A 23,280-nucleotide genomic window follows, 5' to 3' on the forward strand; every position below is an offset into this window, starting at 1 on the left:
TGGAGATATCAGCTGTAGAGATGTCTGCCTTCTCTCCAATATGATGGAACTAGATGACAGTCAGATTGTGGTGCTCAAAATGCCAAAAAAAACTCAACAGCAATGTCTGTCCAGAAATCATAACATGGTTACTCAAGATAATCCATAGACCTTGTTGTGAGCAGTTTCATGTAGGAACTATACTTTCTACTGAACTACACCCACCAATCATCTCACTGCACTAAAGGAAGTGTGCATCTACTCATGGACAAAAGCCTCGTACTCATTACAGCATGAGATGTAAACATTAATAGTGTCCTCCTCGTCTTAGCTGTGATGTTAGTTAGCTCAGTGGAGCTGGGTGAAACAGCCACACATGCACGATTCCTTCTGCATGGTGATACAGTTGGTGGGTGTAGTTCAGTAAAAAGAAAACAGTTCCTACATGAAACTGCTCACGACAAGGTCTGTGGATTATCTTAAGTAACCAGGTCATATTTTTTTTCAAAAGAGTTATGTTTAGTTTTTGAAATGTATTTTTTTTTGGTGCTTTGAGCACCACATACTGGGTGCCATCTACTGTAGTTCCATTATGTTTGAGAGAAGGCAGACATCTCTACAACAGTTATCTCCAACACTCAACAACTCACACCAAAACAATCTTGATAAACAGCATTTCAGGTCAGAGGATAAATATGTATGTTGATTTAGAGTTGAACTATTTCTTTAAATTCTGACCTGCATCCTGATGTAATATGAAAAGAAATGGGTGTTGCAGTTTGTATTAACACATTCCTCTTGTGTTCCCTCTCTGTGTAGTACAAGGCAAGTAAAGAGGGCACAGTGGTCGGTGTGGCTGTGTCTAAAGTAGCCATGTTGACCCACTGTCAAGCACTGACACAGGCCTGCAACTACTGTGAAGGTGAGTTGGGACGCCGAGTGTCATCATTATCCATCACCTGAAGGTTTCTTCATCGACACAGTTGTTATAAGTCTGATGTTGCTCTTGTCTTTCTCTTCACTTTAAGGGGAAACTTTGGTGAATGTCCTTGACTTTAAAAAGGACATGGGCCTGTGGCATGGAGTTCTCACGGTAAGTGTGTGTGGGATTTTATTTTGCATTTTCTGTAATTTAAGAACAAAATTCAGTAGAATGTCGAGATGGGGAAAAATACTGTTTCAGCTGCTTAATCAGGTTTTGTTCGTTTCCAGGCTGTGATGAACAGGATACACACTATCAGTGTTCCCTATGCAGTAATGAAGGCATGTCCTCTCTCCTGGGTACAGAGGGTCCACATCCACAAAGGTATCACTGCACTCTCAGCTTGAGAAATACCATATTATAAAAGTATAATATAATAAATGTTTAAAGGGGACTTAATGTGCACATTTTCAGATTCATATTTGTATTTTGGTTTCTACTAGATCATGTTTACATGGTTTAATGGTCAAAAACCACTTTACTTTCCTCATACTGTCTGTACTAGAACGCCCGATTCACCCTCTGTCTGAGACGGCTCAGTTTTAGCGCTTGTCTCTTTAAACCCAACTCACGAAAAAGCCCAGTCTTCTCTGATTGGTTGGTGTATCTCAGCGTCTTTGCAAATTTATTGCAGCTTCCAATGGAGTATTATCTGAAATCGGGAAAAAATTAACAGAGATTATGAAGATTACATGTTTCACTGACGTTAGCATGTAGCTACATGTAGCAGCGTATGTAATGTGAACACTTGCAGTAGCGTGCCTTGAGCAAATGACCATATAAAGGAATTTATAATAAGCTGATGGAGTATTTAGAACAGTGTGAAGCCTGAGGTCTTTGCTCACAGTGATTACTTTTACATTCATTTCTCACGCTGTTTGAAACTTTGTGCACATTTAATATAAACATCCATCATTGTAACATAATATATGACAGAAAATAAGAAAAAGCATAATTAGTCCCCTTTATCATGATATGACATGTCACTCTTATTCCCATGCAGCTCGAATTGCTTTGGTGAAGTGCCGTGATCTACACTGGGCCATGATGGCTCATCGGGACCAGAGAGACACCAGTCTGGCTTCATTACGAATGCTGATTGTTGCTGATGGTGCTAACCCCTGTGAGTACTTCATAAACCCCAGCCTTGTGAAACTAGGTTATTTTAGACGACGCAAATTAGATGAAATATGCTGAATCCCCTTCCTCTCGCTGTCAAGGGTCGGTGTCCTCCTGTGATGCCTTCCTGAACGTGTTTCAGTCCCACGGGCTGAAACCTGAGGTCATCTGTCCCTGTGCCACCTCCCCTGAGGCTATGACAGTAGCTATACGCAGGTATGTCACTGACCCATATTTCCTTTTTGTGTTGAGTTGTTTTATCATTATGTAAGAGGAAAGAGACAAACACAGACAAAGACCCTTTCTTTTAAGTCTCCAGTCCCACCTTTCTCCCATTTATTCCTTCTTCCCACCCTCACACCATCCATTTCAACCCAAGGCCCATGAAAGGACATTATGCTTTATAAAAGACAAAGAGAAAACATGACACACTGCTTCCCTCAAGGTTTTCATTTTTACTGGTCTCACAGAGTGGATAAAGACGTAGTCTGTTGTATGTGGTGGTGTACAGGGGTAGGTGGGCAGATGGCTGAATGTAAGAACAGATGGGATGACTGGAAACGCTCATGTTTGATCGAACTCTCCCCCATGTAGACCGGGAGTACCGGGCGCACCCCTCCCCGCCCGTGCCATTCTTTCCATGGGCGGCCTGAGCCATGGTGTCATCAGAGTCAACACAGAGGACAAGAACTCCGCCCTGACTGTACAAGATGTGGGGCATGTCATGCCTGGAGGTGAGGAGAGAAGGAAAGATGAATGAGTCAAAAATTAGAAGGCCACTCAGAGAGCACAGACCTCTGCCATGGCTAAATGGCCTGTCTCACAATGTTAACAAAAGCAAAAAATAATTTGTGCCAATGTTCCAAAATTTAATGGGCTCTTCCATGGCCCATGCTTCACATTTCCACCAAGTTTCATGAAAACTGGGCAAGTATTTTTTCGATATTCCTGCTGACACAGACAAACAAGTCAAACCCAAACACAAACTGAATTCCTTGGCTGAAATAACAAATGACAAATAGGTGCTTGTGGAAAGAACTACCACAAAAAGTATTCATGAGTTACGTTATGTGAAAAATTGAAGCCCAATAAGCAAATAATATAAAGGATTTATTCAAAATGTATTGTTTCTTACACGGGAAAGAGTGATGTGTTGCAGCTTACACTCAAATCTTGGATGTTGGATCCTACCGCAAGCACAACACACCAACAAGTAAATACTCTCAAATGCATTAACACGAGATGATGAGGTAACTTTGGAAAAAAAAAAAAACCCTAAGCGCTTCCTGCGATGGATTACTTGCAGTATTTCAAGCAAATTCAAATCTTTTGAGTTTGATTTTCATTTCACACTGACATGGACATAAACCATTTGTTTTGTAGCAGGAAAAATGATGGTATGCTTTGTGAAATATTCAAGATTAACGTAAATATTTCTATGATGATGATAAAGTATTTTATTACTCTGAAATATTGACACTTGTTCTTTGCCTAAACTCAGGAACTCCCACATTGTGTGGTTTTGAGCTCACAGCGTCACCAGCTTTTTTATCCTTTACTTGCCAAAAAGCTGTTTTTTAGCTTTAAGAAAAAAGCTGTTATAACACTCGAATGGTTTTTGAAGCGAGAAAATAACCATTGAGATTCCCAGTATGTGATCGCTTTATCCAAACAACACCTATTTGGAAATTTGAGGCGACTTCTTCAGAGCTGCTGGCTCTGTTAGACCAGCTGGTCAGCATAAAGTTCCAAGAGCACATGTCGACAGTGTTTTTGTTATTCCTGTCACTGTCAGAAAAAACGTTAGCGTTGATACAGATGACGACGATAAAAGCAGGCTTAGATAATGCTAGTGAGGTGGCTCTTGCTGGGTGAAGGTGCTTTGTGTTACTGTTTGGCAACAGGCTAACAGGTTAGCTGCAGTTAGCTGTATGAGGCAGTAACAACAGCCAGAAGACTTATTCTTGAATTTCTGGAAGTGGTAGTGATTATCTTCGGCATTATCTTCAGTGATGGCATCACAGCCTCGCTGATATTCAGTACAACAGCACTCCCTCTTGTGTGACAGTGCTTAAGGAAATACTCCTGGTGTGTTTGTACATTACAGAAGAAAATGGAACTCACTTTCCACCTCTTTAAAGTTACACAGCTCAGACAATATATGCTCCTCCTGAATACTAGAGTTTGCCAACCTCAATAGCTAGAGGAAGAATGCCAGTTTTTTTTATTGTGCAACCAAAAGCTTCTAGGAAAAGCAAGATGTTAACTTAGAAGGAAAAAGTCATGTGTTCAAAAAAGTGGGCTGAAATGTGTCATTGTTTAATTCCTTCAATTTATGAAGTCTAGTTGTCTGAATGTTCCCTTTGTATGTCTTCAGCTCTGATGTGCATTGTGAAGCCAGACGGTCCTCCTCAGTTGTGTAAAACAGATGAGATAGGCGAGATAATAATCAACTCCCGTGCTGGAGGCAACATGTACTACGGCCTGCCTGGAGTCACCAAAAACACCTTTGAGGTATGACAGAAGAAACGCACCCGCAGCCCGCCTGTGCCGATACAATCAAACAACATTTAATTAGTTTCTTTTGTGGTATATTTACGTCCTGTCTGTGTGGTTGTGTTCAGGTGATACCGGTCAATGCTAATGGAGTTCCTATTGGAGAGATTCCATTTGTGCGGTCAGGACTCCTGGGGTTCGTTGGCCCAGTAAGTGCAGCCGTTTCATTACAGCACAACATCTGTGGTAACTCGAGACGTCCTGGCAGCCATCCTTCTCTCTCTGTCTGTTTTTGAATGGATCTGTATGGTTGCACTACAATGACCCCGCTGTGTGTCCTCCTGCTCCCTGCAGGGCAGTCTGATCTTTGTGGTGGGGAAGATCGAGGGTCTGCTGATGGTGAGCGGGCGGAGGCACAACGCTGACGACCTGGTAGCTACCGCTCTTGCCGTGGAGCCAGTCAAGACAGTGTACCGTGGGAGGTGAGGAGACCACTAAATTCTTCTTCATGCAAAGTGTGTGTAGAAAGATGGTGAGCTCCTCTGTGGGAATCCTAATTTATCACTACTGACATCTGGTGGTACAAAAACAGCATAGCAGATCTTAAACAGTCCGTGACTGGATGTGCAGTAAATATTGTGTGTAGATGTCTGACTTCCACACCCTCTTTATAATCATAAAATATTTGTGTGTGTCAGGATCGCTGTGTTTTCAGTCACAGTGTTTTATGATGAGAGGGTGGTGATTGTGGCAGAGCAGAGGCCAGACGCCAGCGAAGAGGACAGCTTCCAGTGGATGAGTCGAGTGCTTCAGGTTAATCACCTCATCATCTCCTTTCAAATGCTTTTATTGTGAAGTAGCTTTTCTACAAAAACACCGTTGTTAAAGGGGACCTATTATGCTCATTATCAGATTGGGTTTCAACTAGAACATGTTTACATGCTTTATTGTTCAAAAAACTTTATTTCCCTCATACTGTCTGTGGGTGAACACCTGTATTCACGCTGTATTCACTCTGTCTGAAACGCTCTGTTTTAGCACCTGTCTCTTTAAGCCACAAAGCCAAGTCTGCTCTGATTGGTCAGTATTTCCAGGTCTTCATATCTCTGCGATCTCTGCACCATCATTGCAGGCAGGGGAATGACTGCAATGGAGTATAACAGCACTTTCTACTGTGAAAATTTTCTAGTAAAAGCTTCTAAACCAAAATCTTCACAATTGGAAATATTCCCGCAGGAATGTGATCCAGAATTGGGGAGCAGATAACCACATCAGCAACCAAGAGTACATGTTTCACTGATGTTAGCATTAGGGTTGGGTGCTGTTAGCATTTGAAGCAATAACAGTACTGGGTCCAGTACCTGGATTTCGGTACTAGTACCCAGTGGTACATTTTTGAAGAAAATGTAATTTTTTACCAAGCTGCAGAGGTGATGTAGTGAATTAAAAAGCATTTCTGCTCCTCTGCTCTTTTCTAATCATACACAGAGGTAATCCTCTCTTTCTGTCCTTTTGTCTACTTCTGTGTGTATACTAAAAGAATACAGGAAGAGAAAATAGAACAATCACTGAAACTATTGTGACAGATTGGTGCTGCAGCAATAGTTTTGGTTCACTGGGAAACCAACAGAGGGACTGACGGAACAGCCATGGAGCTCCGTAGCTGGCTTCTGGGCTTTAGGGTGCTTCACGGCACTGCTGCCTCTTGTCTAAACCCGGCATTCTCATCTAGATGTGCTCTTGGGTACCAAAATTTGGCACTAATAGATTTCATGTGAATCGGTACTTGGTAATACCAATGTAATTTGGTTGGTACCCATAAAAGTACTGCGATAGCATGTAGCTACATGTAGCAGCGTAGGTAATGTAATCTAAACACTGCAGTAGCGTGCATGGGGCAGATGACCATATAAAGAAATCCATCAGGAGCTCATGACAGCTTGTCTCAAAAGTAGAAAAAACAATGGAAACAGAGTAGTCAGAACGGTCTGAGGCCTGAGATTTTACTCATATGGATTACTTTTACATATGTTTACCACATTATTTAGATCTGGCTATGTTTTTAATATAATCAACCAAAACTGTAACATTACATTTATGACAGAAAATAAGAGAAAGCATTAAAGGTCCTCTTTAACAAAGGCAAAACAAGTCAAAATGTTTAAGTACAGTAAATAACTTGTTAGTGCCAGTAAATATGTGATTAATACCTATCATCCAGTGTGTAATACAGAGACAAAATGACTATTCTGCCCTCAATGTCCTTTAGTCACCTATAGTCTTTGTAAAATGTATTTTGTCTAATAAGTTATCCGTAAGCAGCTTCACTGTTACTGTTGTTTCCTCTGCAGGCCATCGACAGCATCCACCAGGTGGGCCTCTACTGCCTGGCTCTGGTCCCGGCCAACACCTTACCTAAAACACCCCTTGGTGGCATCCACATCTCTGACACCAAGCAGTTCTTCTTAGACGGCAACCTGCACCCCTGCAACATCTTAATGTGTCCCCATACGTGTGTCACCAACCTGCCCAAGCCCCGCCAGAAGCAGCCCGGTAGGTGATGCTTATCCTCATGCAGTATCCCCCAACGATGAGAGAAATTGTTGCTGGTCCGGCATGTGAGAGTCAGTCAGGCTTATAAAGTGTTTTGTAAAATAAGAGCACGGTCAGTAGTGTTACATAATGCACACATAGCAGAGTTTGAATTTAGGGAAGCAGTGTTTCTGCCGTGCTGGCCCCCTGGCTGTGGCAACGTTCGACAAATGTCACGCAATTCTTGCATTCTGCATGTTTGAATGCAGCCACGTGAATCCTCTGTATTCACATTGGATTAGTTTTGTTTGTTCTGTGACATCTGTGTTTCCTAAAATAGTCATGCAGTTTAGGATGTTTACTTTGCAGTTAAGTAAGAATTAAACTCATGTTGAACAGGATTAATATTAAGGTGACAGGTATTAAGGTTTTCTTGGGTAAAACATGAAATTATTGTGAAATGTACTGTATTACAAGCATTTTCTCCCTCCTATCTCTTCCTGTTTTCCTCTGGTCTTACCTTGCCCTGTCTCTCTTTTACTCTGTTTCTCTTGTAGTTGGTGTAGGTCCTGCGTCCGTGATGGTGGGCAATCTGGTGGCAGGGAAGAGGATTGCCCAGGCAGCAGGCAGGGACCTCGGCATGATCGAAGACCAGGATCTTGTCCGGAAGGTAGTGTGACCATGAACACTGTAACTCCCACTTTCAACCAGCATTTAACTCCGTATCTGATAACTGTTTAACCACACTTCGATTTTCAAAGGAGCCACATGCATGTCCCTCAGAATCAGTCGGGAACTTGTGCACAGTTTCCAGTGTGTTGTATGGCCACATAGTCAGGTTTGAAGTAGAGGTCGACCAGTAGTGTTTTTTGAAAGGCTGATTTAAAAATGGTAGTTTGGAACAGGAGAAAGCCCATTGTTCAGCCAGAAAAATATTTTGCAGTGTCAGATATGAACAATCTTTGACTTAATTAAAACTAAAATTAAATAAATATATAAATCTGGAACAAATCAAACTAAATGGGAGTGATTCTTATTTTTATTAGTTTTTAGTTTGAAACAAGGCTTTTATTTTGAAACTGGTGCCAACATTCAATCAGCCATGGCCTCACAGACTTTCGCTCCAGTATTATATTGTTGGACCCGCTGTAGCTGTGCAGCCAGAAAATTTATATGCATGTTAAAATGAAGAGTCAAAACACTTAAGGTACGTGTCCCCAGGATCCGGCATGGCCACGCTTCTTACTCATTGCCCAAGGAAGCGGCTGCACCGGGCATTCAGGGCGTCTGCTCTTCATTTGCATTATGTTAACTCTTGGGTACTTTATGCAAATCATGGACATTTGGCGCTACTCGCCACCTCTGGGAACTCCTGATAAACTCTGAAACAAACTGTTTTGGATCTGAAATACACAGACAGAATCGGCAACTGCACGGCGTATTTCTTGACCGTTTACAGAGACACATTTTGGTGAACAATATTCATATTATTAGACAAAGATGCCAACAAGCCACCCTGTTGGTCTGGTTTGAAATCCAGAAACAGCCAGCCCACATGTCTAGTGGCACACCCATCAAGTGTCCAATGCTGGGTAGTGGCACAACCCCTCACATCTAAAAACGCCCCTGTGGACTGCACCCATAGATACAGTCCCACAGCAGTAGGGAACTACCTTCTCTCTGGAGCTATACCCACTGATCAAGCACCTTTTTGCTTGATTTAACACAACCCTCCCCTCTTCAGCTCCCGCATGAGTGGTGGAGGCTGTAAAGCCATTGGCCACTAAGTCCCACCAATAACAGTAGTTTGTAAAACGTCCTATGGGTGCCGACTAATCAGCCAAATTGATAAATTGGTCGACCTCTAGTTTCAAGCCTTTCCACTGCCGGTGTAGCAATGGCCCAGGCTCAGCCACAACTCAGTCTTAAAGATGTAAAAAAAAAAAACCTGGACTCTTCTCTCCTTCTGCTCTCGTCCCTCTCTGGATGTAGCTCTGTATGTGGCCCACTGTGATGGTAAGAATTACAGCCCCCTCTTCTGGCGTCTTCCCCTCCTGTCATGCTCTAATCTATATTGTATTGTGGTTTTTATTATGTGCGTTTGTGTTAAAATGTGACACAAGCAAAAATGTGCATGCTCATTTTTTTTTATCTGTGTTACAAGATGAGTACCTTCTGTAGCTTTCCCTTGTTTTACTGCAAACCTTTCACACCCTAAATTACTGCTCATTATTCTAAGAGCAGGATTGGCTCAGAGTCTGTGGTGTAAATTGTTTGCACGTTGGCATGAGATCATTTATGCTAGTCAGCTGTGTACTGAGATATGCAGTCTCTGAGCACCACCTTATTATTTTTTTTAACTATTAAATTAAGTTCTTCCATCAGCACAAACTCCTCCCTCTATGGTTGTGTTTGTAGTAATGTATAAAGATTATTAAAGCACACCCTCAGATATACAATAATCTAGTTATTTTTTCTTTTTATTTCAGCATCAGTATTTGACAGAGGCTCTACAATGGAGGGCACAGACAGATGCAGACCACACCCTCTTTGTTCTCCTTAATGCTAAGGTAAGGAGTTTTTATACTTTGACTGTGATGCACAATGATAGTGCTATATGAATTACTCCTTGTGTTTCTGGTGACCTTTTATTCCTTCCTCTGTGCATTATTCCTGTTCTTCAGGGTGTAACAGTGAGTACAGCGACCTGCGTCCAGCTTCACAAGCGAGCAGAAAAGATAGCCGCAGCGCTTACTGAGAAAGGCAGCATCAACACCGGAGAGAATGTAGTGCTGCTTTATCCTCCTGGTGGGTCCTGCCTCTGGCTTCCTGTCTGTGTCTATGTTTTACTTCCACTAAGATTAAAGGAATACTTCAACCCTGAAATGACCATTTATACTGTATATCAATTATTTACCCTGTGTTGCGTTGAATTCAGGAAGCAAACTTTGTTTTCCTTGCATGCCTCTGGTGAACGAAAAATCCAAAAACATTGAAAAACTTTAATGAACTGAAGTCATAATTGACAGCATTTAAAACCAGCAAAACTATATCACAACATCTGTTTACAAACTCGCGCACAACTTGTGCAGTATTATTCAAGTCTCATTTATCCAACTGTAGGCTCACTACTTCTCAAACAGACAGTCCTTTCTAACGGGAAACTGAGCTGAAAGTGAAACTTATCTATGCTCTCTTCAAACCCAGCCTTCATTATCAAAACAGCAATTTTAGTTTGTGTTATTGTGTGACTTTGGTGAATCCAAACTAACCCTTTAAAACACCAAAAATCGGATTCTTCGTTCACTATGGAGGCATGCAAGAAAAGCTTTTTTTTTTCTTTTTTTTCTTTCATCTTTTTCACTAAATTAACACAACACAGGGTGAGGAAATGATATACAAATGGTCACTTCAGGGGTGAAGTATTCCTTTAATTTTTGTGAGTTTTGTCTCTCTTATTTATTTACTTTTTTTAATCCCCTTTTGTCCTCCATCTTTCTCCCAGGCATTGATTTAATAGCAGCTTTCTATGGCTGTCTCTACGCTGGATGTGTTCCTGTAAATGTCAGACCTCCGCACCCTCAGAACCTGGCAGCTACGCTCCCTACTGTCCGCATGATTATTGATGTAAGTGTGTGTGCTCCATTACTGATGCACATATTTCATTACATGCTCATGGGTTTGTGTTTACATACATGTGTTCATTCATTTAATGTTAATATCAGGGTATTTTAGTTGTGGCCTACATGGACATTGAGCTACCTGTGATAACCGTTTCAATGTATGACTTGTTTTGTAATCGAGCATCATTTTTGCTACAAGGTTAGACTTCCTAAAGGTCCCAACAAAAAAACTGCAGGTCACCAAAAATCTGACCAATGACTTAGACTGAAAATAAGGGCACCCAGTGTCACTGAAATGCTTTTCATCTCTAAAGGGGCTTTATGAGACATTCATTACATTAATATAGCAGTAAACCACTATTTGCTATACAAAGATAAAATGGAGTAATGGCATTCCGAGCAAAGAGTGATGTCACACTCTCTCTTTGCGTTGTAATCCGAATTTCTCTGTTCTTTGTTTTGGTAGACAGTTCAGATGCATGTGCATGAGAGACCCTGTGGGTGTATCCGAATGGCTAGCTAATCACCACAGCTCTGCGCTGTGCTCATACAGCAGTTATCACTGTCAGCACTGTTGCCGTTGTTAGAACTGTACAGGCATGGAGCAGTTAGCTGCTGGCTCAGCCAGCTCCATGTTGAGAGCTGACTGCAGATTATCCTGGCTCAGACTCTGAGTCATAGATGTGCTCTGAATGTTGCATGCATACAGCTCCTTTAAATCGCACCATTTCTAAAGGCAGCCCAGCACACACTGTATGTCCTATGTGTCCTATTGTGATTTATATCTTTTTAAACTGTTAATGTCCCGCTCAGCACAAAATCTTGTGGTCAAATTAAGGGACTTCTATCACAAGGGTTTGTTCATGGTCTTTGTTTATGTAAAAGAATTCAACTAATACTTGGTTATTTTTTAAGTTCTCAGAAATCCAAAATCGTATCAGCCTCAAAAATCCATTATCAGTTATGCTGTGTTATGATAGGCTATAAGAAGATAGATCATGTTTTTGGCAGTGTATAGCAACTTCTTCGGTTCAGATGACTCACGCTTATGTTTTCTAACCAGGTCAGTAAAGCTGCATGTATCCTCACCACTCAAGCTCTCATGAGGACTCTGCGCTCCAAAGAGGCTGCTGCTTCTGTAAACATTAAAACATGGCCAACAATCATTGACACAGGTAAGATACCAAAGATGGGCCTTTTTTTCCACTGACATTTTGACTTGTCCTCGAAGCAAAAAGACATGTTTTAAATAACATTCACAATGGCTCTGGGGCTTCAGCACAGAAAAATACTTTAACTACTTGTCCTATCTTCAATTAAGTTTCAAAGATAGGAAAAATCCTATCTTTCTACTACAGAAGCAATTCCTAAACTCATGGCTGTGTCCTATCTTATCTCAGACCTCCCATCTTATCTTAACTCAAGAAGTCCTAACTATAACTGTAAATTCAGTGCATCAATCTGCACTCGTCCCGTCATGCCTGTATCTATGTTTAGAATGCACTGGCGGGCTGCTCGAGATTGACGAGCCATAATATCAACAGCTTTCACTTGTCACAGCTTGCCATTATGGACAAAAGACGGGCGTTTATTTATAGCTAGGAGGAGTCGCAGCAGCTAATTGTGTCAGTGGAGGAGAGGAAACCCAAGTTTTCATGAAGTTTTCTGCTCAGTTTTTTAAATTCATCATTTTAAGTGTCATCATACAGTTTTAGTCATCTTTCAGTCATTATATTTTGTTGTCATTGTCGTCAGCTGCCATGTTTGGCAGTTATTTTGAATTTAAGGTCTAAGCCATCCTAACTTCCGATTCCTAATTTGGGAAATCCCCAAGTTCTTTAATAGCTAATTCCTATCCCAAGATACAATAGGATTTTTTAAAATTCTGAATGCAGTTAGAAAACATGTTTCTGAAATACCAGAAGTCCTAAATGTCATCCCAAACTGAGTTAGGATAGGATTTCAGACTTAGGAAGTTTGTGTAATGAGGCCCCTGTTCTATAAGTGTCCCAGTGAGCCATGACAGTGTGAAGCATGGAATTCACTCATCATTAATTTTTTTTACACTTGTGCTTTTCCTACTCTGACATGTCAAAGTGTCTTCTGTGAAAATGGGCTGTTTTCAGGCCCAGGCAAAACTTCACCATGCATTATTAGGACATTTATCAACAGGACTTTTAATACTCCAAAGTGCTGCAAAATAATGTGGAAAAAAACCATAACACAATTACAGTGGTGCCACCATCAGTCCAAAGTTCAACTTTAACAAATATTTTAACCCTAAATCTACATTAGGTGTACAGAGTTTTATGATAGATGGTTAAAAAAAACACTCAATTTTTTAGTATTTGTAATAAGAAGTGACTGTACTCTTAAATAAAGACCATGTGTACAGTAGTTGACTTTCTCATGTGGCAAATTCAAGACTGTAAAAAAGGCTTATCAGTTGTGGGTAGGACATCGTCACAGTGACTGACTGTGTATGAAGAGCACGGTACTGTCAGAAAAGTCAGTTATCGTGGACTGTTTGTAGCATTTAGACAAACAGGAAGTGGGACAGTGCTTTCTCCAGTCATTAGAAAAAATGCTTAATTGTTGGACAAACTTGTGGGTAGATTAGTTGTTTCATACTGTATGTTCTGTGTTTCCCTTTTAGTGTATTGGTATTATGATCTGTAACATCTGAATTCGAATGAATTTATATCTGGAGTACCAGTATATGAGATAGCACTAACTGACAGTAGTCAATTAGCAAGATGCATCTGGTTAGGGTTCATTTATTGTCTCATTGTTGCCCAGTATTATTTAATATTCACTTAGCTCTGTGTAAAACCTGCACTGTTTCCTGTTTGCAGATGACCTTCCTCGCCGTAGGCCTCCACAGATCTATAAGCCGCCCACAGCAGAGATGATTGCTTATCTGGACTTCAGTGTGTCCACCACAGGCATGCTCACTGGGGTCAAGGTGAGACTGATGAGCATCACTCTCAAATACAGCAGTGTGCTCTCGATACTCTTGATCCCAATCCAGTACCCACAAGGTGTTACGTATACAGCTGCTGAGCTCCTACTTGTCTTCCTTTCTCCTTCGTTGGGTCTCCACACTTTGTGGCTGAACCATTGACATTTTCAACATAACAGTTTATAAAATAACGTGAAAACAATGTGACAATGGGAGAAGCATCACTCATGGTGATGTGATGTGTCACCTGAATCTGCAGCTCCTCTGCAGCTCTGTAAAGCTCTGACTTTACAGAGCTTTATAGTGTCTTACAACTCATTATTTAGCTGTCCAGCCCTCAACTTTAATGTTCTGGTTCACTCTCACCACTCTTGTAGCGTTGTTTATGGCAGCAGCAGGCAACTGTCTTCAGAAAAAGCTCTAAAAACCCCTCTGTGCTGTACCTGCTCAGCACCAAACAGCAGACAGACACATTTAGAGACAAGCTGGTGAACACAGTAGAGCACTTAGCAGCTAAAGATATAGATAAAGATATTTCCCTTAGGAGGTAGTAGAGACCAAAAATAGAGCTGAAAGAGAGAGAATGTTAGACTTACATTCATTAGAGAGCCAGAGGCACAATAAATGGATGCTAATGTTGCTCCCTAACTACTAAATGTAAAGGTCCAACAATCTAAAACATTAGCAGAATGAAAAACATCTGTTGAGAATCAATTAAACCTGACAGATGGACCTTTTGATCTTTGGAGTAGTTTAAGTGATGATCAAACTCGTGCCACTTGAAACTCACAAACTTTGTAAACAGCAGTCTAATTTTGCATAGAGATTTCAAATTAAACATCATTCTGTAGCTGCTTGGTTTTTGAGAAGTGGTGTAAGTGATGTGCAGAAACTGAATCCTGAATATCCAGCCATAATGTTTTCTTTCAAAGCAAACAGCAAAGATCAGCGACTGCCTGACAAGTGTGATTGCTCAGTCAGAGACCAGTGGCATGAGCTAGTTTTTGTCTTAAATATAACTTTAAGTCAGACTTGCTGCAGACACTTATAATTCCCTGTTGCATAAAGCATCTTTATGAGTGACTAATGTAAGATTGACTTAGACAGCCTGTCATTCAATGTATTATGGGTTAAATATGACACTTCCCAGAAGAGAAAAAATAGCGAATGCAACAGCGACACTTGGCGGCAGAAGATCAGCACACTTTATACCCACTGAAAACCTACGTCTGCTTGGAGGAACACAATGCATAAAAAAAAAAGTGTTGTTTATTAGTTTCAATCAACTTAATGGAAATCTAAAGCAACACCAAGTAAGGGAGAAAATAACAGAAAAAGCATAAATCCAACGACTGTTAAAACGCTTAAAGATGTTCAGAAAGAGTTCAAAAATGGGGTACAAGAATCCAACAAAGAAATCTGGAAACATAAAAATCCAGCGACTGGAAGAGGATCCCCTAAAATCTGAAAAAACAACTGAGCTCCGCACTGAGATTTATGCAAACGAGTCCTCTTGGAGGGCAAGAGAGCGGGGTCAGAAGTAGGAAAGGTGCTTGTCGATGAGTCATAGAGAGATCATTCTATTAATTATTGTAAACCCTACTTCTGTCCCAGGCTAATCCCTGTTGACTAATGTGTATGGTGTATTCTTGTTTGTTGCAGATCTCTCATGCAGCAGTCAGTGCACTTTGTCGCTCTATAAAGCTGCAGTGTGAACTGTACTCCTCTCGCCAAATAGCCATCTGCCTGGATCCGTACTGCGGTCTGGGCTTCGTCTTGTGGTGCCTCGCAAGGTGCGGTAAATGTACACTACATACATGCTATGTACCACAGTTTTCTCTGTTGATTCCTCCTCCATTCATCCACTTTCTCTCCATCATGTCTTGTCTTTTAGTGTTTACTCAGGTCACCAGTCCGTCCTGATCCCTCCCTTCGAGTTGGAGAGCTGCTTGTCTCTGTGGCTGAGCACGCTCAGTCAGTACCGCATCAGAGACACCTTCTGCTCCTACTCCGTCATGGAGCTCTGCACTAAAGGACTGGGCACTCAGACTGAGTTACTCAAGGTGAGGAGGACTAGGTATATCTAGGGAGAATCATGAATGACAGACGTAATATTTCTGAAGGATTTGATCACCTTGTGTGGGTGTGTTTAAGGCCCGTGGGGTGAACCTGTCGTGTGTGCGGAGCTGCGTGGTGATAGCGGAGGAACGCCCTCGACTTGCACTCTCACATTCCTTCTCCAAGCTGTTTAAGGACATCGGGCTGTCGTCCAGAGCTGTCAGCACTGCTTTTGGCTCCAGGGTTAACCTGGCCATCTGCCTGCAGGTACATCAGCCAACTTATTCTGGCATAAAGAGCAAGCACGGAGACTTTAATTTTGAATTATACTTAGAGGAGAACCTGCTCTTTGAATATTACAGGGCACCACCGGTCCTGATCCCTGTACAGTTTATGTGGACATGAAGTCCCTCCGACATGACAGGTAAGAACACAAGGATCATTTCAACCATGATGAAAGATTATAATGAACATTTGTAAAGTCTTTAGTGTCCAAAATTGAGCTTTCTAAATTTAGAGAGTATCATGTCAGGCCTGCTGTTTATTTAGGTCTTAGCTGATGTTTCAGAGATCGAGCGTGGATTGCAGTTTGATTGTATATGTCTGCTTTTGTATGAATTTTTTACAGAGTGAGGCTGGTGGAGAGAGGAGCACCTCAGAGTCTTCCTCTAATGGAGTCTGGCAAGGTGAGATGCTACATAAGCCCCTTCAAGGGCTTTTTTCTGTCCACATTCGCACCCTCAATAAAAACGCTGGAGTGATGTACTGCTAGCCAGGCAGCAGTTGGCAAAGCAATGTCACTTTCACGACACTCAAGGTTCCTCTTGTGGAGAGTATCTATTCTGCAATAAGAGCTAAAAAAGTCCCTCTAAAAGGGCGTTCCAAGAACTACAGTCGTTCGGAGTTCTTGTGGTGCGGACACAAAAAAAGGGGGTTCTTAGAGCTATGAACAAAGTTCCTCTGCTTTGACAACACCTTTGACTATTTTCTTTTCATCTACAGATACTGCCAGGTGTTCGAGTGATAATCGTGAATCCAGAGACCAGAGGTCCACTTGGTGATTCTCATCTCGGAGAGGTGAGATGTAAATACTGTACAACATGACAGCCTTATGACAGAATAATGGGTGAAGTGTTCTTCCTTCTGAAACCAAGCTGTGACTTAGTGTGTGTTTCTCTCTGTCTCAGATCTGGGTGAACAGCCCTCACAGTGCCAGTGGTTACTACACCATCTATGGAGAGGAGAGTCTTCAGGCCAACCACTTCAACACCAAGCTCAGCTTTGGAGACCCGCAGACCTTATGGGCCAGGACGGGATACTTGGGTTTTGTGAAGAGGACTGAGCTGTTGGAGGCCAGTGGGGGTACGTAGTCTAGATTTAAAACCAAATAGATTGAGCTGATGAGTTTATTAAGAGATAGATTCTGAATTAATAACCCTTTTAAACCAGAAGCAAACTCCTAGCTACATACACATTTTCTTCTACTTTTTCTGCGTACTTTTGTGGGTGGATTATGTTGCTTGTATTTCTGTGCTCAGATCGGCATGACGCTCTCTTTGTGGTGGGCTCACTGGATGAGACCTTGGAGCTAAGAGGGCTGCGCTACCACCCAATCGACATTGAAACCTCAGTGTCCCGGGCTCACCGCAGTATAGCTGAGAGGTGAGAATGGCCTTGTGTGCACACACACATGCACACACACACACAAATTAAAAGAGAATGGTCCAGAAAAGTGTCCTGAGATAACTTTTTTTATGATTTGACTTGACTTTATTAATGTTCTCAAGAAAATGCATATTGGCCAGTAATATCCAATTCTCAAATTAATTGTATTGGTGCTTTTTATTGGTGCTGCATCCGATATCTCCAACACTCGGCAACCCACACCAAAACACTCTAGATCAGTGGTTCCCAACTGGTCCAGCCATGGGGTCCAGATATCTCCTTAGTCATTAGTTCAAGGTCCACACAGTTTAATACATTCAGTGTCATACTTTTGGCCATGTCTTTGAACTAGTTTGCTGTCTCTTTTAAGTAGCTGTCCATTAGTCACTCACTCTACAGCAGGAAACAACACTTCAAAATAAAAGCTTTGTGTTGGAAATTCACTGCCCTTAAAAATAAAGTGTGTTTTTTTAACAAACAACATGTTTGTGAGTCACTTGCAACCCACTTTTGGACCACAACACACCAGTTGGGAACCACTGCTCTACATTGATAAATAGCACTACGAGGAAGAGGAAAAATATGCATTTTTAATTTTGGGTGAACTGCCCCTTTAACATTGCTTTCGGGTTCTTGTCCCTCTCAGTGCTGTGTTTACGTGGACCAACCTGCTGGTGGTGGTGTCAGAGCTGTGTGGTTCAGAGCAGGACGCGCTGGACCTGGTGCCTCTGATAACCAACGTGGTCCTGGAGGAGCACCACCTCATCGTGGGTGTGGTGGTTATTGTGGACCCCGGGGTTATACCCATCAACTCCAGGGGAGAGAAGCAACGCATGCACCTTCGTGACTCTTTCCTCGCTGACCAGCTGGATCCCATCTATGTCGCTTACAACATGTAAGGAGGTTGTGGGAGTCTGGGCTTGTTCAGCCATCATCCACAGTGTGGTTGCTTCTGCACCGTCACCCCAGCACTCAACTACGGCTTTGGCAGAGGGTGAAAAGGAAAAGCATGAACCTCATGAACTGCCGCCCAGCTCTGTGTGACACCAGCATATCTTGGCCACTGCATGTCTGTGATTGGACCTGCCATGTTTGGAGTTCTTCACTGTGTTTTATAGATAGCATTTTGCAAATGGGACAGAGGCAACATGTACTGCATATGGCAAAGAAAAAAAGGCCCTGTTGCACTTTTTTAGAAAAGGGGCAAAACAACACCCACAACAGGACCACTTTTGAAATCAACTCTATATTAATGTCTTTGTGAAAATCTGTCGTCTTATTCTGTTTCCACCACAAACCTCTTAAAACACTCTCCCCTCTGTGTTTACACAGATTCCAAGAGCTACTAAACTTAAATCAACAACTTGAAATATTTTCTACATGCAGCTTTCAAACAAACGCACACAAACCGCATGCGCCGAGCCCTCGTCGTTCCTCACTAACGTGGATGAATAGAACAGGGCAGATGAAACCATTATACAAGTAGCCAGTCTCAGTCGGTGCACATTATTTAGAAAGCTTATTTTATCCCATTAATGAAGCCAAATACATCTTCACGACTTTCCTGCCCTAATATATTTCCTGCCTTACAAAACTTCAGCCATACATTCCTATCTTAATTTTTAATGAATCTGTTATTGATGGCTGTGTATTCTCCTTTGGTTTGGACAAGTAGTGGAAATCCTGACAGATATCCAAAGGGATCAAAATAAAAGAGGAAAGAGGCCATATTCTGTACTGTACCTATAAAGGCCTGTTGTATTTTAGATACTGTACGTTACTGTATAGATATTTTTAATTGTATAAATGTATAAATGCTTGACTTGTCTCTCTCAGTTGATGGTTTGTGGATCGTTAACCCAGCTGAGGGGTGATAACTGTAGCAGAGAGAGGACTGTAAATAAGATTTAACGGTTTTGACAGTACTTTTGAAACGGAATACTAGTTGTATAATGGAGGGTAAAGATGATTAAAGCATTGTTAGTCAGGATAGATATAACATTGCACTTTCTCAAAAAAAAAAAAAGTCTATTTTATTATAACAATGAGGCATTATAACTAATGGTTCAGGAGCATATATTATTCTGAGGATTCTTGTTCGAAGAGCTTTGAGAGTTTACCGGGAGGGCTATCACTGTTAACGCCAGGGAACTGTCCTGGTTATTGGGGCGGAGAAAAAAAGTTAGCTAAAAACCAATATCATAAATATTTTCAGGCGACCATGTTATTTTGTAAAAACATTTAAGAAAAACAGGCCCACAACTGTTCATGTAATATCCATCGCCATTGTACTTTGTATCGTTAAACAGTCATACCCCTCTCACTTTTGTATTGCATAATAGTCCCTCTCCTTTCCCTCCTCACACTCAGAGTTCATTCAGACTGTGTTTCGTCTCATTGTGCTACTTTGTAAAGAATGGCTTTGAATTCCAGCAGAAATATTGTTGGTACTTAAAGTCTGTAGTCAATAGAGGCAAGTCATCATGTATCTGGATTATTTTCTGTGTTCAGTCACTGGATTTTAAAGCACTTGTGAATGCAGTTGCAAAGCTGAGCCACATCTGAAACATCCTCGATTGGCAAGTAAAGTAAATGTATGAAAAAGGGTATATTAAAAAAAAAAAAATTGCATCAAGATGTATTTGCAAAATGTATTTGGTTTCCTGTAATTTCGTGCTTTCCTTGTGCTCTTTGCCATAATTTATAGGTTCTTTGTACTGGATTATTCTGTATTTCAGTGATGCACACTTAATGTCAACATGTAAATAGTTTTTTGTTATTTTTGGACTTTCGCAGTTCACCCATCATAACATTGACTCATGCCAAACACAATAATAGAAGATGTTTAATCATTTCAAGGTAACAAGAATATGATTCATTGATTTACTGCACTTTGCACTGGTGGTACTTAAAGAAACTGTGTGGACTAACTGTTCCCATTTCATTGTTACGTAAATGTGTTACTAATTTTAGAAATATATTGCTTGACATTTGCTTTTGCCCAGTTTAAGTCCACCCAGAGAAAAAACTAACAGCACTTCATCTTAGCTTTAACATTGCATACTTCGTTCGCAGCAGAATGTTTGCATGACTCAGCCGAGCACAAGAAGAAATCAGCTTGAGGCACATCTCATCTGGAGGCACAAGTGGAGGAGATACAGTATATATGTATGAAAATTGTATATTCAGGGAACAAAACTCATAACACAGGGATGGACCAGGCGGTCCCTTGGTGCAATGTGTGAATAATACCCATAAAATGTAGACGTTTGTCAGAACAAATCTTGTAATTAAAACAGACCTAACGAGCAAAAAGAGGAGTTCCTGACGACCAGTGTCCATCTACCATCTACCTGCTTCGCTGGCAAGTCTACAAGGGCTTCCTTTAGTTTCCGCTCTATTTTTGCGTCAGAGTTCTTAACACACTATGCAATCTCAATGACAGTGCAATTTAATTTCAGAGCTTGCACAGTCTGGTGAAATAAACATGATGCTTAAACATTTTGTAATAACTAATTACAGAGGACTGATTAAATTCAACCAGTAGTGTACTTAAGACTGTATTAATCTCTCTTGAGTTGTTCTATCAATATTTTGTGTATGCACTCTTGGTATGTTGTATATTAATGATTTGGTGAATTCTAAACTGCTCCATGAGGGTGTGATCCACTGACGAATCTTTAATGTTAGGGAGGTTTTAACTCGTATACTAGTTAACAAAATCAAGGTGGTACACCCCCTTCCCATTTTTCTCACTTATTTTCTATTTTGGTTTGTTGTACTTTGTTTTATACTTTATGTAAAAGTAATACAGAATAAAGAAAAGCATTTAATCATTTCAGATGTCCTGATATTCGTGAGTTTAGTCGTGATGTAACAGTGATTGAAACTGACCTTAGACTCTTTGGATTATTACACAACTTGCAATCTTTACAGTGAAGGCATGTTTGAGAATTTGTCATATAGGATGGGAAAGGAAGCCTTAATACCCCTACACATGGCTTTCTGAAAAGGCCAACATTTTGTAAATTAATTTTCATGCAGAAATTAATGGACATGAGTCTGAATTTTAAAACAGATTAGAGGCTGGATGGATTAGCACTGTGCTGATCTGGTTTCAAGAAGAGATGACCAAACATCTGGGATCCAACAATCAGTGGAGATACCTACTACCTCTCAATGTTAAAATACTGCAAGTAAAAATCATTCAGAATTTTAATCACGTAGATGTACAAGTATTATCAGCAATATTTTCTTACTTACTATGCAGGATGGCCCCTGTCAGAGTGTTTTATTACTGGACTTTTATTGCTGATGCATCACTGTGTAAGTAGCATCTCAAACTGTAATATGGAACACCACCTAGATTAAGGATTTTTAAATGTAATTTCCATGGCCAAGTTCAATCACTATTGGTGAACATGAGCTTCTCTCTCTCAAAGCCAGAAACCAGAGAAGTCAGTCTCAAATTTGTGATGTCATCAAGTGTAGTCTGGAGCTGCACCATAGACAATGAATGGGAGTCTGAATTTGTGGCTCCACAGAATGTTTGTTTTCTTTTTTTTATACCCAAATGAGCTTTATCCTGTTGTGGTGTTCTCAGCTCTGAAACACAAAATGTAAATATATACCCAAAACATCCCCCTGGGTGCTCTGAGTGTCATCTATAACATCTTTCCCAATTCGCTGTCAGTGCAGCAGCTCCAGACTAAGTTCATACCCTTTGGCAGTAGCCCATTTTACAAGGCCTCAGGGTGGGATTTTTTACACCATTATTCCATATTGCCGTTCTGTATAAACGGTACAATCGCGGAATGGGGGGACAATGTTGTCCCACCTTTTAGCAGGCTTGTAGGTAGTAAAAGCACCAAGACAATGTCTGTATAAACGGGATAGCCAGCAGGATGGGATCATGGGCGGCGTGTTATGTGTGCAACCCATTATCGGGAGCTATAAAAAAGTAGCTGCTAGCAGTTAGCAGCTAACTCAAAGAAGAACATTGCACATTGGGAAAACAATGAGGTCCAGGAGCTCCTTACCCTTTCGAGCAGAGGACAAAATCAGCCGCCATATATATATATATATATATATATATGTATATTTACATGTGAATCATTGTTATTGCCATGTTATGCCATTGTTGATAAAGTGCTGCCGACACAAATGTTATGTCACACTAGAAGCCGACGCTGTTGTGTTACGTGTCATGCCTGTTACGCCTCTTGCTTCCACTATCTGGGCATGCTGGCTAAAATCACACATTGGTTTGGTTCTGTGTAAAAAATACAGAAGAGGCCTAAAGATGGGACTTCCTGGTGGCCCTACCCAGCAGTCACAGTGTGAAAAGGGCTAGTGTTACTGCCTTGGGCCTAATCTGGCCAGGTGGCCCACCGACCATTTTCTAATTCATTTCACACTCAGATTTTTTTGGGGGGGAGGGGGGATATACATAAACTGGCAGAGTGAATAAGATCACTGGTAACCCCTTACAGAGGCTGAGCCCAGAATGTTCTTAAATCCTAGAGACACCCATGCGTACACTTGACCTGCGTGGAGCTGCTACAACTGGATTTGACGAACTGAAAGCAGCCCGCCATTTATTATAGGTATATATATAAAATTATAAACATTATTATTGTATGTTTATCAACAGACCCCTTGGTCTCCTGTCATTTTGTACAAGTGGCCCACAAGCAAAGCAACTTTTCCCTGCCTTATGACATCACTAATTTTAGTTTTAGCACTTAAGGTTTTGGATTTGTGGGAGAGTTGTTCATGTTTACTCATATTTTTGGACTTTCTTCAGACCATAGGTATAACTTGTATGACTTTTGAAAATGGGTGGAGTTCCCCTTTAAATACAG

At 41.1% G+C, this 23,280-nt stretch overlaps 1 protein-coding gene across 2 annotated transcripts in view; it reads left to right on the plus strand.

Moving 5' to 3' along the window:
• dip2bb (disco-interacting protein 2 homolog Bb) overlaps positions 1 to 21,252 on the plus strand; it is a 54,429-nt gene extending 33,177 nt beyond the window's left edge. For both annotated transcript variants that reach the window (XM_050037945.1, XM_050037947.1), the window contains 26 exons: positions 799 to 901; positions 1,008 to 1,072; positions 1,192 to 1,285; positions 1,965 to 2,084; positions 2,182 to 2,296; positions 2,675 to 2,814; positions 4,458 to 4,594; positions 4,705 to 4,785; positions 4,931 to 5,058; positions 5,275 to 5,389; positions 6,928 to 7,129; positions 7,666 to 7,778; positions 9,598 to 9,678; positions 9,793 to 9,916; positions 10,614 to 10,735; positions 11,795 to 11,906; positions 13,587 to 13,696; positions 15,356 to 15,486; positions 15,588 to 15,756; positions 15,848 to 16,018; positions 16,114 to 16,175; positions 16,380 to 16,437; positions 16,754 to 16,828; positions 16,939 to 17,113; positions 17,290 to 17,413; positions 18,063 to 21,252. In XM_050037945.1, coding sequence (XP_049893902.1) covers positions 799 to 901; positions 1,008 to 1,072; positions 1,192 to 1,285; positions 1,965 to 2,084; positions 2,182 to 2,296; positions 2,675 to 2,814; positions 4,458 to 4,594; positions 4,705 to 4,785; positions 4,931 to 5,058; positions 5,275 to 5,389; positions 6,928 to 7,129; positions 7,666 to 7,778; positions 9,598 to 9,678; positions 9,793 to 9,916; positions 10,614 to 10,735; positions 11,795 to 11,906; positions 13,587 to 13,696; positions 15,356 to 15,486; positions 15,588 to 15,756; positions 15,848 to 16,018; positions 16,114 to 16,175; positions 16,380 to 16,437; positions 16,754 to 16,828; positions 16,939 to 17,113; positions 17,290 to 17,413; positions 18,063 to 18,315 — 3,180 coding nt within the window. In that variant the 3' untranslated portion in view covers positions 18,316 to 21,252. The remainder of the gene's footprint in view (positions 1 to 798; positions 902 to 1,007; positions 1,073 to 1,191; positions 1,286 to 1,964; positions 2,085 to 2,181; positions 2,297 to 2,674; positions 2,815 to 4,457; positions 4,595 to 4,704; positions 4,786 to 4,930; positions 5,059 to 5,274; positions 5,390 to 6,927; positions 7,130 to 7,665; positions 7,779 to 9,597; positions 9,679 to 9,792; positions 9,917 to 10,613; positions 10,736 to 11,794; positions 11,907 to 13,586; positions 13,697 to 15,355; positions 15,487 to 15,587; positions 15,757 to 15,847; positions 16,019 to 16,113; positions 16,176 to 16,379; positions 16,438 to 16,753; positions 16,829 to 16,938; positions 17,114 to 17,289; positions 17,414 to 18,062) is intronic.
• Positions 21,253 to 23,280: the final 2,028 nt, after the last annotated feature.

The sequence above is a fragment of the Epinephelus moara genome, chromosome 24 (genome assembly GCF_006386435.1).
Source record: "Epinephelus moara isolate mb chromosome 24, YSFRI_EMoa_1.0, whole genome shotgun sequence".
In the NCBI taxonomy this organism is placed as follows: domain Eukaryota; kingdom Metazoa; phylum Chordata; class Actinopteri; order Perciformes; family Serranidae; genus Epinephelus; species Epinephelus moara.